Source organism: Ceratotherium simum, chromosome 16 (genome assembly GCF_057802395.1).
Source record: "Ceratotherium simum simum isolate JZ-2026a chromosome 16, ASM5780239v1, whole genome shotgun sequence".
Classification (NCBI taxonomy): domain Eukaryota; kingdom Metazoa; phylum Chordata; class Mammalia; order Perissodactyla; family Rhinocerotidae; genus Ceratotherium; species Ceratotherium simum.
Genome location: NC_141915.1, coordinates 44,766,844 through 44,783,144, shown reverse-complemented (window position 1 = coordinate 44,783,144; position 16,301 = coordinate 44,766,844). Strand labels below are relative to the sequence as shown.

The following is a 16,301-nucleotide window of genomic DNA, read 5'->3' as shown; positions in this document are numbered from 1 at the left end:
AGTAGCTTTAAACTATCACAAGTTTTGTACCTAGGTAAGCACTTAGGACTTCAAGAAATTGGATTTCATTATTGAAAAAGAAGCAAGTTTACTTAATCAGTTTGAAAGTTAGTGTGTTGGAGAAAGGGAAATCTTTTAACAAACTATTCAAATGTTCTGTTAGCAGTGTCATGTGGGTATCTAGAAGGGCCTTTTGAATCTTTGGGACAGTGAGTGGGGAGCTGTATTTTCATCACATACTGAATTGTCAGTTTTGTCTGCCTTTCACAGGTTCACCGAAATAGCACGGTGCGCTCTGGCTGTGATGTGAACCCCTCCTGTGCACTATGTGGCTCAGGCACCGCCAGTACCATGCCTCCAGAAATCCACTACGAAGCCCCTCTGTTGGAACGCCTCTCCCAATTGGACTCGTGTGTTCACCCAGTTCTAGCATTTCCAGATGGTAAGAAAGGGCACAGAATATTATCAAGTCTGATAAATGAGACTTCAAGGGTTCAAAGTGAAAATAAGTCTGCCAAGATGGTGGTACAACGCAGGTACTATCAAGGTATCACTTTCTGTCAGCAAAGTCTTCTCTTAAAATTTTGCAAAAAGGGTATAACAGATCCACCAGACCAGAATATGCCCTAAAAGAGAGATTTCCCCTTAACCCTTCAGTGGCTGGACGGGGCCCAGGGAAAGTTGCCTCCAGCCACAAGCAGCCTAGTCCATTATACCCCAATATATTATTTAAAATGTGTTGTTTGCATGGCCATGATGTAAAATATGATAGGCAACACTGTTCTGGGAGAATGTCTTTATATTGGAGGTGTATGTATTACTGTGGTTACATGACAGCTTTTCAGGGTGTACATAAGCCTAGATCCTCAGTGTTAACGTGCTGTTTTTCTAAAGTTAATCTACCCGATAAGCCTGTGTGTCTCCCATTTTTCCTTTTCGACTGCCCTTTTCAGAATTGCTCATCTCCCATTTCCCAAACGAAAGTCATTCCTGGGCCGGCCCCGTGGCTTAGCGGTTAAGTGCGTGCGCTCTGCTACTGGCTGCCCGGGTTCGGATCCTGGGCGTGCACCAACGCACTGCTTCTCCGGCCATGCTGAGGCCGCATCCCATGTACAGCAACTAGAAGGGTGTGCATCTGTGACATACAACTATCTACTGGGGCTTTGAGGGAAAAAAATAAATAAATAAATAAAATTAAAAAAATAAATAAAGTACATGCGTTTAAAAAAAAAAAGTCATTCCTCTTACCCATATTGAGTCTCACTGTGGGACTCACCCCAGAGTATAAAAACCTTGGGCAATAGGGATACCAAAGGGACTATTTCCAAGAGAGTTCATGGCTCCTGGAGGAGAATCCCATGGGAGTTAAAAAAAGAGTTTTGAATAAAAAATTTAGTGAACACAGGAACCTTATTTTGTTTAGAATATAACTTATGGCAGAATTCTGTGCCTTGTCTGTCATCTTAAAATAAACATTAAGAGAATTAATAACTGAAGTTAGGCTTTAAAGTCTGACTAAGTAGGTTTAAAGAAAGATTTTTTCCTTCAGTTAATTAAATTAAATATATGTACATGCTAAGGTGTTAATTTAAATATTTTTAAAGCATATGGGTAGTATTCTGGGAAATATAACCTTTATAACTGTCTATGATTTTCTTTTAAAAAAATTCTCATTTCAAATGGTGGGGGTACATGGGCAAAAATGTACTGCTTTAGATAGAGACTACAGGAAGCCAGAACTTTCATAACCTGGATTGGTTTCACTGATTTTGCAGTTAATCTCATGATCTAGCCCCAACCTACAGAATGTAAGCATTTCCTCTTGGATCACTGTGGTATTTTATCTATATGTGATGGCTTATATTATGGCTGTTTATGGACTTACTTTTCATTACCTAAATTTTAAGCTCCCTGGGGATAAGGGACCATGTTTTTCTTCCTACTCTGTCCTTCGTAACACCTTACAGATAGTCTGCACAAGTTTTTGAAAGGAGAATAACTGAAATATGAGTCTGAGGAATGAGAATTACGTGGGATTGTAAGACTTACTTGGGAATATGAGAAAAAACTCAGAAGTTTTTAGCATGAGCGGTATATAAACTTTTTCTTAAAGGGACAGGTGCTAAATAATTTGGTCTTTTCAGGCCATACTGTCTATGTTTATTCTGTGTCGAAACTACTCAGCTCTGCCATTTTAACACAAAAGCAACGATCAACAATATGTAAACAAATGAATGCGGCTGTGTTCCAATGAACTTTATTTATAAAAACAGTCATTGCTGATATCTATGCTAGAGAATCCCCTCTTTATCTGTTCTTCAAATGATTGAATCCTTTCTTGGCCACTGAGTCCTATAACTGCTCCATGCCTTGGTATCAAAACTCCCATCAACTATAAGGAAAGGCATGGTGTAATATTCCTGCTGCCACGTGGCTTCTAGTAAGAGTAGAAAAATTTAGAGAACTTGGAGTATATGAATAGCAAGCTAATTAGGGACAGAAGTTTAGGGCAGGAGTGGTGGAGCAGTAAATAAACTTTAGAACATAATGAGTGGGAAAACTAAAATGTTTTCTTCTGTGCTTCAGATTCTAGAGACTTTTACCTTCTCTTGCCATTTGGATTATTATAGCTCATATAACTTGATATTATTTTTTGGTTTACATTTTATGGTTTACAAAGTACTTTTCTCATGCTTGTCTCATTTGCTTCTCTCATTAATCTTGAAAGATATTACTTTAGTTTTACAGATCAAGAAACAGGTTTAGAGAGGTTGTGGTTTATCTCAGGCTAAATGAGTTTAGATGGCTCTAGAATTCAAACCCAGATCATCTGATACCTGTCCTTCATTTCACTATATTCCATGTTCCTTCTTAGCCAGGTCATCAAGTGAAGTCAGGTTTCTAACCCATTTCCATCCAGATTCTGGCTGCAGATGGAGCCACAAGGAAGACTTGGAAATATTTCTTGGGTTCCTCTCTCAGGTTTACAGTGTTGAATTGTATGGTATCATATTTGAATAAAGAAGCCTGAAGCCTGTAGTTGTATTCTGATTCTGATAAGGCTTCTTCCATATTCACTGAATATCAGCTGATAAACATGGTGATCATTCTTTTGTCAACAGTATTACAATGTACAGTTGTGAATTGTTTCCCCTGACCCCCATCAAATATGCCCAGACCAGCTGCCTGACATCTCCTGTTCCATCATTCATCATCTCTACTAGGAGGTACCCATTCCTATTAACACCTTCTGTTCTTCTGGCTGCTTTATATCTATAGATCTGATTTCTGCCCTTATACTTCCTCCCTCCATCCCATTCCAGGCAACTGTAGGTAGCAGTGGTGGGTGGGGAGGTAGAGGGGTGATATGGAGCACCCTTTTCTCTAGTCTTTATCATCTTCATTTTCCTACTTGCTTCCAGATACTGTTTCTCTCTCTGTTTGACTCTCTGTCACTCACTCACTCACACACACACCCAATCGTGACACTGGGGTTTGGACAAGAGAATTGGTCATTAAATTCTCCTTGTGAGACTATAAGGGAGAATATATATATGTATTTCACTGTCTCGGGTAGAATGTATGAACATATTTGCCTAAGGATAAATTAAACTTACTGTGGGTTGACCTGGGGACCTAATTACTTTATCTAATATTGTGTCTATTGGGATAATTTTGCTTTGATCCAAACAACTGCCACATTCAGAATGCAATCTGTTTGTAAACTGGAAGATTCCCAGGGCCACAAAGATGTCCATCTCCATAGGGCACCAGTATTCTGTGTGAATAGTGCCTCCTAAAGTATTGAGATTCCTCAGATATCATTGTGTAGAATGGTAAGTAACAGTGAAGAACAGCAGGCAGCGTGATGCTGTTTGGGTCAAACATACGTGCAGCAGACCTGACCTTTGGGGCCACCCTTTTACAGCCTCTTCTCTAGAAGATATTTAAAGATGGCAGGATTTCCAACTTTTCATTTTCAGGTAGAGTTTTACTCATGTTTCCTAACCAGTTTGTGTAGTTTGTCAGGATGAGAACCAGCTGCACTGCTGAATCCTCGAGTTTTGCCTCCCATCTTGACCACAACTCAGCCACTGCCCTTCAGTGTGGCTCGAGATGATAGAATTTGAGGAACTGTATGCCTGGCTAGAAGATGGAGGCATTAGGGTGTGATAACCCTTTAGCACTCCAGAAGGAGTTGCTTGTTTCCTTATCATCTCACTTAATCAAGCCAATTAATCCTTAGCTGGATGTGTATGGGGTACATAACCTTGGGGAAAAGAATGTTAACTTAGGTTTGGGCTTAATAAGAGCACCACCTGCTGGCCATGAAGCAGCTGTTTTGAGAGAGCTCGCCAAGACAATTAGCTGTATATATGAGGTTACCACAACTTACCAGCAGGAGGAAGAAATGAGAATTACACAACACACCAAGAAAGTGTGCTTGAGAAAATGGTGGAAAGTTATGAGCAGAACAGTCAAGCGAATCATGGAGTGTCAGGCCCTGATGGGCCTGAAGTCAAGACTTTTTCATTTTGTTTGAGGAAATAGTAGCAAGATAATGTTAGTAATCGCTTCTTTTTCGTATTATTGACCTGATCAAGGATCTGCATCCTCTTCTCTGATAATAGCACTTTAGCCCCATTGCCTATGCAGGTGTGGAATGTGTGAGGTCCTCTAGCTGAATGGGTCTCTATTGTGCTCTCTTCCATTTCATATCCCTTTCTTTGCTTACTTTTAGGTCCTCTATATCCAGTCTATTTCAGAGTTTTAAGTCTACATGGATCCCAGGTGTTATTACTTACTCAATTAGAGCATAAACTCAGACCAGCAATTCCTAAGAGATCATTTTTGTTCACTGATTTAATGGAGATTTAACTGAGTTCCTCTTCACTCTTATATGAAAGCACTTAAAACACAGTAAACTTTTAGCAAAGTGTAGCAGCCTGAGTTCCTTGAACAGTTTGTTATTATCCCTAACTACTTAGTCAGTGGGCTTATAGGGGAGGTTGCTCTTGATTCTGCTTAATACCTCAACTCCAGGGCACAAGGTGGTGGTCTACAATTGTACCAGCTTCCACTTCAGAGCATTTAAATGAAGGGAAGGGATTAGAAATGGAATTTTAGTTGAAGAGTCATTGATTTAACACGTTAGAGTTGAAAGATTCAGCAGCATTCTAGTCTAGCAATAACAAATAGATGGCCTCTCTTGTGCTTACTCGAATTGGTTGATAGTGGCTGTCTGCATTTAATTAATCAATTAATTTTTTGAGAAGAATCTGAGGTCTTGGTACAACAGGAAAGATCAGCCTATGTCTGCAGCAGACAGAGGAGGGGAGAGCTCGAGCATGTATGCTAGGATGTTGTTACCAGTCCTCATCCTGCTGCCTTATCTTACAGATGAAGTTCAAGCCCAGCTAAGTGATTTGTTCATGTTTTCTCTTCCTACTCAGTGATGGAACCAGGACCCGAGTCCAGACCTCCTTACTTCTGGTCCATTGCTATTTCCGCTATACCCAGGTCTTTCATATTCCTATCTCCTTTTTTCCCTGGCTTAATTTTCACGTTTGGGAGAGCAGTGACTGGGGAAAATCAAAAGGAAAAAATGAAATCATTATACTTTTGTAGTCGCTTACATAGCCTTTGCCAAGTGGGAGTAACTCTTGAGCTGACCAAGGGGTATTCTGGGATGTAGAGGAAGTTCTCTCCCCTTTCTTGAGCCTTCTTTATACATTCCAGCTCAGCTCAGCTTTCACAGTGCTTCTAGACAATGCTTTATTTCCTACACACCCTTTTCCCCAACCACTTGGAATTAAAGCAAAGACTTTTTACTGTTAATACCTCTAACTCAATTCTTGATTGTTGATTAATGGGGAATTTTTTTTTTTTTTTTTTAAATGTTTTTGACTTTTTTGAGGGGAAGGATCTATTGTGGGGGGGGGCTGGTGGGAGGGGTCAAAGGGCTGGGAGCACAGTGAGATCCGACGTCCTTGGTCTGGCTGGGATCTCCCCAAATTAGAGGTCGCCGAAAGCTGACATTGATTTTAGGGGTTGGGATAGGTGAAGTTTTCTTTGTTTTTTTTGTTTTTTTTATGTGAGGAGGATCAGCCCTGAGCTAACATCTGCCAATCCTCTTTTTGCTGAGGAAGACTGGCCCTGGGCTAACATCCATGCCCATCTTCCTCCAGTTTATATGGGACGCCACCACAGCATGGCTTGACAAGCGGTGTGTCGGTGCGCGCCCAGGATCCGAACTGGCGAACCCTGGGCTGCCGCAGTGGAGCACGCGCACTTAACTGCTTGCGCCACCGGGCCGGCCCCGTGAATTTGTTTTTAAGTGTGGAAAAGAAAGAATGATTATGGAAAAAATTTTCAGAAGACAGCACTGTCCTCACAGGCTGTATATCAGTACTTAGATGTGTAGCAAATATTTATTGTCGTTAAAACTTTAATAGTTTTCCTAATTTGTTTCCCTGCTTTAAGGGGCCAGTATTCTATTCTCAGAACTGCAAAATAATGTCTGGTGCTGAGACTGCTTGCCCATTGGGGAAAATCATCCCTGAGAATGGAACTATTTTATTCACTCAGGAATATGTTCATTCCAGCCCTGAAAAGCCTAGTGTTCAAACTTGTTGTTTGAAGTGTCGTGAAATCCATGATCTATAATATAGGAAAGAGTGGTTAAATTTTTTTACACTGCGGAACTCCCATGAAAAATATCCTGTGTTCTCCACTTGGGAATGTTTTGAGAAATATCAGATTCCACCTCAGAATTAAACTTCTCCATTCTCTGGGCCAAAAAATAATCTCATGGTGTAGTGGCTAAGAGCATGGGCTTCAGGCTTACACAAACCTGAGTTTGAATGTTGGTTGTTACTTAACTAAACTGTGTAACCTTGGGCAGTTAATTCACCTCTCTGAACTTGTTTTTATCTTTAAAAAGAGCGTTAATGATGGAATTGTTATGAAGATTAAGTGATACACGCATGATGATAGACACAGACATGCCTGCCACGTAATAATGGATTCAGTAAATGTTCATTTATTCCCCTCTTCTCTCTCCCCTACTCCTGGCTCTAATTAAGCATATCCTCTATCCTCTCTGGGAACCAAAACCCCATAAATGTTTGGAAAATAGAATAAATAGAATAAATCTCTAATTGTTCTGAAAAAGGAGAAGGCATGCCTCTGGTGACCAGAGTTTAGAGTGATTTTTGAAAGCTGAAGAACAGGATAATTGTGGAGAAATAAAACTAGAAAAAAGTAGCCTACAGCACATGCAGGAATAAAGTCCTGTGGAGTAGGAGCTGTTATGAGTAGGTTCTTTGCCCACAATTAAAAAGGACACAGAGAAGTGGGGACCCAGGCATTTGTCTGGGTGGTAAGTTTGGGCTCATTCTGGAATAGCTAAGCTGGAGTTTCCCCTCTCATACTCCTACCCCACCAGTGCCTGCATCCATCAAGAAGTGGTGTTTCGTTCTACGCTGCGGCAGTGAGGATCAACTCTGGGGCTGGAACTTTTGATTATGTCCTAGGTGGTTAATGATTCCCAGGAGGAAGTGGGAGCTAAAGAGAAATGTGCTGGTCTTCAAATTAAAAAGGACCCTGGAAAGGTTTTCAGAACTCTGAAGAAAGACCTACACTTGTATCCAGGGTGGTGAAATTTCAGAATATTGAGAATATAAAAAGGAAAATCTAAGTTTCAGATCACTACTAGAGGTTCTAGCCAGAATAATAGGGCAAGAAATAGAAATAAAAGGCATACAGATTGGAAAGAAGCAAAACAGTCTCTATTTGTAGATGACGTACTTGCGTTATGTAGAAAATCCTGCAGAATCCACAACCACAAAAAAACTATTAGTAACGAAGTTAGCAAGATTACAGGCTACAACGTCAGTATGAAAAGTTATTGTATTTCTATATACTAGCAATGAACAATTATAAATAGAAATTTTAAAAAATGTGCTATCATTTATAATAGCATCAAAAAACATGAAATACTTAAGAATAAACTTAAAAATATATATATAAGACCTATACAATGAAAACTCCCAAGCACTGCTAAGAGAAAATGAAAAAAAAAACCTAAATAAATGGAGAGAGAGACCATATGTGTGGATTGAAAGACTCTATTGGTGGCAGAACAGATGGCATTTCTTCGCAAATTGACCTATAGAGTCAGTGTAATACCACAACAAGCTTTCTTTTGCCAAAGCTTAAAAGAAAACAGACCACCTACAAGTGAATAAGAATCAGATTCTATCTGCAACACTGGGTGTTAGAATACAAGGGAGTAATAGCTGTTAAGGTCTGAGAGGAAAATGGTTTTAATCTAGCAATACTTGTTCTAAATAAATTACTCCAGGACACATTCTTAGGAAGATAAAAAATGAATCTAAGAAAATGGAAAGATATAAGAAATGGTGAATTAGAAAAAATAAAAATTATACTTAAGTCTAAAATATTAATTTGTGATATTAAATATTAACATCAGCTAAGAAATGTAGATAATCTCAAGTTGGGAGGTGGTGGGGCTATGGAGGAAGGAGGAGGAAGAATGTTATAGTTCTTATTTGGGGGAAAGATGTAGTACTCGCTACAGTGCCTGATATATAGTAGGCAGTAAATATTTGTTGAGTGAATATATTCTGATTAACTCCATGTTAATAGAAAGAAGAAGGTTTAAATGTATTAAAGTCTCTGGAAGAAGAGAAACAGGATATTATTAATCTTTCAAACCAGTCAAGTTAACAAACTTAGTGGAATACATGAACAAAGGAAACTCCATCAATCTAACAAAAGGTATTTTAGATGGTTTTTTTTTAACTTGAAAATAAAAGGTGAAAGTGACTTGCTTGTGTATAGAAGAATGACCTTCAGTAAAGTTCAGATAAACAAATCTTCCACATGACAGTGCTTGCCCTGCTGGGTCATTATGCCACTGGGCAAATGAAAGAAGAGTGTGATGTAGGTCTTGCCCACTGGAGAGCCAGAGTTGCTGGTGAACACACCTCACTTCGTGAGAGAGGAGCCCCACAAGGCCAGGTGTCTGGACTAACCTGCAGTGTTGTGTGTTTCTTGCAGATGTTCCCACAAGCCTGCACTTCCAGAGCATGCTGAAATCTCAGTGGCAAAACAAGCCTTTTGACAAAATCAAACCTCCCAAAAAGTTTTCACTTAAGCACAGAGCACCCATGCCAGGCAGTCTACCAGATCCAACTCGTAAAGACAGGCACAAGTTGGTCAACTCCTTCCTAACAACAGCCAGTAAGTTTCAGGGGACCAGGGAGTCCTCCAGTTATTTTCTGTTCCTTGTATATTCTCAAGTTATTGGTTTGCTGTGATAGTGTGTTGGGGTTGGGAGAGGCAATTAACTGATATAAATTCAGCTCACAGTCTGCTACTATTACTTGTCTTGGATGCTCTCAGATGGACTTTGAAAGATATTTGAGACACCATGGATCTTGGGGCAAGACCCAAAATGCTCAGTGAAGAGCCAGCAGTGGCATGGCATTGGATCCATCTGTGGGCAGGCTGTCTTCTGTAGCTTGGTGTCACATTTCTCTGGTTGAGGGCCCTGTGGGCTCCCTGTGCCTATCCTGGCCATTGTGCTATTTACTAGAAGCTTCAGTCCCAGAGGACTGTCCTGCTGTCCTGGGTGTCTATCATTGGCCTAGAGAGAACTCAAGAGCTGAGAATTCAAACAAGAAAAGATTGAGAGGAGATATTTCACAGCTCTTTTTCTGTTCCCCTCTTCAGAGCTGTCCCATCACCAAACCCGGCCTGACAGGACCCACAGGCAGCACTTAGACGATGTGGGGGCCGTACCTATGGTGGAGCGAGTGACAGCGCCAAAAGCAGAGCGCTTGCTCAACCCACCGCCACCCGTGCATGACCCAAACCACAGCAAAATGAGATTGCGAGACCATTCATCTGAGAGAAGTGAAGGTAGGGCCAGGCCCGGCACCTCTACTGCATTTGCACCTGCTCAGGGCTTTCTGGGGCAGCCTGGGCTTCTCTTAATTGCCCCCAGCTTTGTCCTTCACTCTCTAGGAAGGCAGAGTAGAGGGACCCTACTGCTTCTAAATTCAGGTCACTTCTTACTGCTACAGCAACCTCTGCCCAGTCCCCTATCTTCCATCAACCAGTTTCCTTCACCTTTTTATTCTCTAGGCTTAGAAACCATTTTTGCCTTCACTGTGTATTGCTGGCATTCCTAGCTTGTGCTAGAGGTAGAGCTGGCTGAGGTAGCCACATATTCCTCTTTTCTGTTGACTTCTGCAGTGTTGAAGCATCACACAGACATGAGCAGTTCGAGCTACTTGGCGGCCACCCACCATCCACCACACAGTCCCTTGGTGCGACAGCTCTCCACCTCATCAGACACCTCTGCACCCACCAGCTCTAGCCCACAGGTTACAGCCAGCACGTCTGTAAGTACCTGCATGGAGTTGGCCAGACAGCCCCTCTGCAGTCACAGTTGATTCAAGTGGCTCTGAAGGACAGTGTAGAGAGTGGGCTGTGAGGCCCAGGGCAGTTGTGGGACTCAACTCATCCTGATGTGTGTGTCATTTTTAAGTCAAAGTGATGGTGTTTGACCTTCTGTTGTTTTCCTTGAGTTGTTTTTACATAGTAGAGATGGATCTATGCTGAGCCATCCGTAGAAAGCTTGAGGCAGAGACAAACTCTTAAGGTGGTCTGTGACTGTTCAAGATCTGTGGGACTAAGTTTCACACAAGACTGCACAGTACCGTGGCTCTAACCCTGTTGGTCCAAGAGGAAACGTGAGAGGGAGTATAGAGGAGAGATACCTGCAGGCATTGGAGACATTTGATTTCCTTGTTTTTACTCTGCTGGTGAGTGGAGCTGGAGTGCTGAGAATAAACGCTGGGTGTTAGGGTACCTGGAAGGGATGGGAGAAGGCAGTGCTTATGCTTTTTAGGTGTACAGAGAAGCATTACAGATCCGGCAGTGCTTACATGTAGTACTCATAATGGCAGGCTGCTTGACCCCTCCCCCCATTACCTTTAGAGTACCATACTCCATCCAGAAAGCTGTTTGCACAGCCATTTCCCATTTGCACGGACACATTTTCCTGTTAATTTCATTCTAATGTTTTAATTTCTCAAGGTGTGCCTCCTTGAACACAAATACCTATAGCTGCTTTGTGTTCACTAAAGGGTCCTTTATATAGTAAATAGTAATGGTGATAGTAATAATAAAGTGCTGCAGCTGTAATGTTTATTGTGTCAGTGCTAAGCGCTTTACGTGTGTTCTCTCATTCAGTCTTGTAATGCCCTTTAAGCTGTAGGTGGCATTTAAGGAATCCCATTTTGTAGCCAGGGAAACTGAGGCTTTCCAAGGTTAAGTAAACTGCATGAGGCGAGGCACCTTGTGAGGGTTAGTTATAATTGTGATTCAAACCCATGCAGTCTGACCGCAGAGCCAGCTCTTACCACTACACTACACAGTGTAAGCCTGGAGTGGGGCACTGCAGAGGCGACTTCTGCCCTTTCAGAGCTTATTACATCAGGAAACTTCTGAGCCCACAAAATGTGCTCACTAGGCTCTCGTGAGCAGGTAGGAATTCATAGTTTTCTGTCTTTGCTCTTAAAAATCAGACAGTCTTTTCCGAATGACCTCTTTGTTCCTCCTCCTTCACTTCCCACACCCACAAATTTTGTCTAAGTAGGTGTATAGTATCTATCAGAAACTCAGTTATCCATCAGCAAAGGGTCTTGGTAACCAAAAGATTTCAAAGAGAGTCTAATAATGATAGAAAAATCTGAACTCAGAGGTCTAAGACTTGGTGAAATTTCAGTATTTTCTTACTTGCCAGCCCTCTTGTGTCTGGAGATTGTTAACTTAAGCCTGGATCATTTGAAATTTTTGCTTATTGTTTATTGGGTACAAATTTTGTATATAACACTAATGCTGACCCTTAAGGCTCTTGCTGCCAAATTTTTTCAAAGACTCTGGATTTATTAATAGTAAGAAGGGTGATAAGCCAAATACTTAAAATAAGGTAGAGAAGCTAGAGGACACTGGAGAAATTTGGGGTGGGGGGGCAGGTAGCGGGGTGGAGCAATGGTCCATGTAGAGCAACACTTTGTGAAAGCCAGTGGATGCATCAGAATCACTTCAGTGGCTTTAAAAAGATTCAGATTTGATGGTCAGAAGAGGAGGGACCCCAGATCCTTTTTTCTTTTAAACACACTCCTCATCTTGCTTCTGATGTGCAAACAGGTTTGGGAACCACTTTCCATTTCTGTCACCTGCTCTCCACCTCTGGCTCTAAACAGGAGACAGTGGTGAAGTTAGGTCGAATTAACACCTAATGGAATAGGGGAACTTGAGCCTATTGAACAATCCCACAACCTGCTCCTGTCTCTTTCCCTTGAAGGTACTAACAGCAGGCCCAAGAAGATTCAGGGAAAATACATACCTGTTTCTGCTAGCAGTTTCACATTCGTTCTTAACCAGGATATAGGGAAAGCTATCTCTTGAGCCTTCCTTAAGGTGTACTTCTTACAATGGGACATATAATTTCAGTAGAGATGTGACAGTGGCAGAGGCCTTTGGATATAAGGTCACTAATCCTCAGCTGCAGAACTCAGCAAGGCAAGATTTGCAAAAGTCTCTTCAACCATTTTGGTTAACAATTACCCTAAATTTGTGAGGTCAATGACAGTCTATTCTCATTTGATAGAGAAGGAAATTAAGGTAAAAAAGATATTGTGATAACCTGAAATCATAGGTGACAGCAGCTAAAATCCTGGCCCAAGAAGCACTGCTTTTTAACATTCTCTGAGAATGTCCTGAAATGATAGGATGAATCAATCATATATCACCCTCCAGGAACAGAGTAGAGTGGTTAGTTGTAGGGAACAATCTCTTCCTCATCCTCCTTCACTAACCCCATCCCTCTGGGCCAACTACACTTGGTGGTTTGGGTTTGAATACAGCCTCTTAGGTGTTTCCAGCTGTCGCCATGGCAGCATGTTTGTCATCCCACTGTTTCCCTCTGCCCTCTCACAGCTCAACTGCCAGTCTCTGTTTCAGGGTAGGGTGTTTGCTATCTGGGCATAAGCAGCTAGTAGACTTTTTCTCCCATCTAAGAAACCAAGCCCTTTGGCTCCCTGCTTTATTCCTTCTTTGATCTCCTAGCTGCTGTAGATGCCCTCCTCCTCCTCTGATATTGGATCCTTGTTAGTCTTCTTTCCCAAGAGTTTCATCTTCTCAACTTTCTACAGAAATGAATCTCCTTTCTCTGGGAGTGGGAACTATGTCCTCTTCTTCAGTATCCCTCTACTCATCTTCGTTGATACAACTAGGAAGCACTCAGCTCTTTCCCCAAGAATAATAGCCAGAAAGAGGAGAAATCACATAAGCGCTGAGCAGATGGTGGGTACAGATTTAGCTGAAGAGTTCGGATCTGTGAGAACGAGGTGCTTTCAGGACAACCAAGGTTAGATGAACTATTGAGCTGGGCCTATCCTTTGGGCATCTCTCAGGATAAGAGAATTCATCTTTTTAACCCAGAGTCACTACAAGGCATAAGCATTGCTTTTAGGAGCCACTACAGGTCTAAGTCACAGACAGGGATAAAAGGGGGAAGAAACATACAGGAGGATTTAGAAGCGGGGAGAGGGTAGTAAAGGTGTGTGGAAGGAGTAGGAACCACAGTTGACTCAAGGTTCCAGGTTACCCACTCCTATGAAGTTCAACAAAAGTCTCTTTTCACGTGAGCCCATGAAGGAAGAGGGTGTCCAGTGAGACTGGTGAATGGGAGATATTCCTTGGGACCACTTAGGATTTCTCCTGAGGACTTTGTTGTGGGAAACCATCTCAGGTGCAGGCAGCTGCTGCAGTTGTTGCCCAGCCCCCACCCAAGGACCCAGATGCCTGGTTATTGGTGATCCCGTTTTAAGTCTCAGGAGTATGTTTGATATTTGTAGAATTGTATCTCCTTTCTAAATTTACCTTTGTCTTACAGCAGCCAGTAAGGAGGAGAAGGGGAGAGAGCTCATTCGATATTAACAACATTGTCATCCCAATGTCTGTTGCTGCAACAACCCGTGTAGAGAAGCTACAATACAAGGAAATCCTTACTCCCAGGTAGAAGCTCTAGATAATTGGCTCCTCTCCCCCATTCTTCCTGTTACTGTTCTTTTTCCCTCTTTTCTTGTCACTGAGTTTTGGACCCTAGCCTTGGGTTTTGTCTTCTCTTTAAGAGAAAGTCTTACCTGATAGAAATTAAAATTTTCTATATATAGTTCTCTTTCATTCCATTGTGTGAGCACCAGCCAGACCACATGCCACACAAACTGGCAGGCCAGTGGCCATTTCTGGTCTATAGACATGTTGGTTTGACACATAAAATGTGTTTTAAGATACTGAATTTGTTGTTAGCATCAAAGCAGGATTTCACATATGAATCTTTAGTTCCAGCTTTTGTTGACAAATAGAAGATGGGGCAACCCTGTACATGCATTCCCATATGGTCGCAATCAGCTAGTGCTGAACAGTAGTGGTCCCCTTTAAACAGGTTCCTTTGCTTGAGTTTGTCACAGTCTCCCAGCTCCAGTCCCACCCTCATCCTGCTTCACCTGTTTCTGGCCCTGGTGGGCATTTGAGTGTGGAGCCTCTTTTAGAGGCCTCCAGTGCTAAGGTGGTCAAGCTGTGAGAGGGCAGAGCCTGCCTAGCAGAGAGCAGTGTCACTCACAGGCGCAGGGCTCTTGTTCTTGCATGGACGCATTTATCCTGCCCCAGGCTGCCTGCCATTTCATGATTGTCCCTTCTTGGTTTTGCAGCTGGCGGGAGGTCGATCTTCGGTCTCTGAAGGGGAGTCCTGACGAGGAGAACGAGGAGGTAACAGCATGGTCATTTTCTCTTAGAAGAACACAAACACACATGAGTGTGCACACTCCAGATGCCTCAAGGCCTGTGGGTGTCAAATGCAAGCTCGTTGCGTTTCTGTCCTGACCAGAAAGAGCCTCGTATGGGATGGGGCTGGTTCTAGAATTCATCTAACCATCATTAAACGCGGCCTCTTGGAGGAAAGAGGGGGTATCAATGAAGCTGCTCTATTGCAGATCGAGGACCTATCTGATGCAGCCTTCGCCGCCCTGCATGCCAAATGCGAGGAGATGGAGAGGGCTCGGTGGCTGTGGACCACAAGTGTGCCACCCCAGCGGCGGGGCAGCAGGTGATGGGGCAGGCACCGGTCCCCAGGACCTGTGGAGGGAGGGTGGACAGGGAGTATGGGCCCTAACTGTGTCCATGGCGTTGCCAGTGCCTCCCCGTTGCCCTTCATATTCATCACTGGCACTGGCCAAGAATGCAGAAGTTTCTTGGTGTTGGTTGGAACTAATGAGAATATACACAGTCAGATGCTGGGTCCTTGCTGAGTGCTGACTGTCCAATTCTGACAAACTCTAGTGATCTCCTGGGCTCCAGGAGCAGGCTCTCTTTGGTATGTGGAGGCCAGTTGGGGGTTGTGGTGATTTAACCAGAGGACCTTTGGAGGCCTCACCACATCTTAACCTTCCTTTGGATAGTGGAGTGGAGTGTTGTGGTCTTGCTTGAAAGAGTTGTCCCACCCTGTCTCCATTTATTGTAAGCAGTGGCAGAAGCCCTCATGATTCTCAAGTGGAAAGATTTAGGACTCTTGTTTTTGCTTTTTTCTTTGACTACAGTTTTCAGAGTTTGGACTAATTCCCCTTCCTCTGTGAATTCACTGGGCACTGTGCCAGGAATAGCCCATGGCATTGTTCAGCCATGGCTTTCTCCTGCGGTGATAAGGTGTACACAATTCTCAGATATTGTGTACTTACCCCTGTACACAGCGGTGGGAGGAAATGGGATTTGTGGTTCCTAGGAAAGAACTGTTGGTGTCAGTCTACCTTGGCTCCTCTGATTGGGATGCTTTCTTCATGCCTCCTCCCCAACCCTCAAAAATACTCAGGAAACTCCCTGTTACCCAGGCACTCAGATTTGTACTTCTTGGCATACAGGTCTTACAGGTCATCAGACGGCCGGACAACCCCCCAGTTGGGCAGTGCCAATCCTTCCACCCCACAGCCTGCCTCCCCTGATGTCAGTAGTAGCCACTCTTTGTCGGAGTTCTCCCACGGTCAGTCTCCTAGGAGCCCCATTAGCCCAGAACTGCACTCGGCCCCCCTCACCCCTGTGGCTCGGGACACTCTACGACACCTAGCCAGTGAAGACACCCGTTGTTCCACACCAGAGCTGGGGCTGGATGAACAGGTGAGGGGTGTGCTGCCTTTTCGTTCGGTTGG

General features: G+C 43.0%; 1 protein-coding gene across 6 annotated transcripts in view; it reads left to right on the top strand.

Moving 5' to 3' along the window:
- KANSL1 (KAT8 regulatory NSL complex subunit 1) overlaps positions 1 to 16,301 on the top strand; it is a 189,686-nt gene that overhangs the window by 171,299 nt on the left and 2,086 nt on the right. For 4 of the 6 annotated variants that reach the window (XM_087441337.1, XM_087441336.1, XM_014789129.2 and 1 more), the window contains 8 exons: positions 271 to 442; positions 9,085 to 9,267; positions 9,760 to 9,948; positions 10,285 to 10,433; positions 13,997 to 14,118; positions 14,814 to 14,871; positions 15,096 to 15,208; positions 16,017 to 16,269. In XM_087441337.1, the coding sequence (XP_087297463.1) occupies positions 271 to 442; positions 9,085 to 9,267; positions 9,760 to 9,948; positions 10,285 to 10,433; positions 13,997 to 14,118; positions 14,814 to 14,871; positions 15,096 to 15,208; positions 16,017 to 16,269 (1,239 nt within the window). The remainder of the gene's footprint in view (positions 1 to 270; positions 443 to 9,084; positions 9,268 to 9,759; positions 9,949 to 10,284; positions 10,434 to 13,996; positions 14,119 to 14,813; positions 14,872 to 15,095; positions 15,209 to 16,016; positions 16,270 to 16,301) is intronic. The other 2 variants (XM_087441340.1, XM_087441341.1) reach the window with 1 other exon arrangement.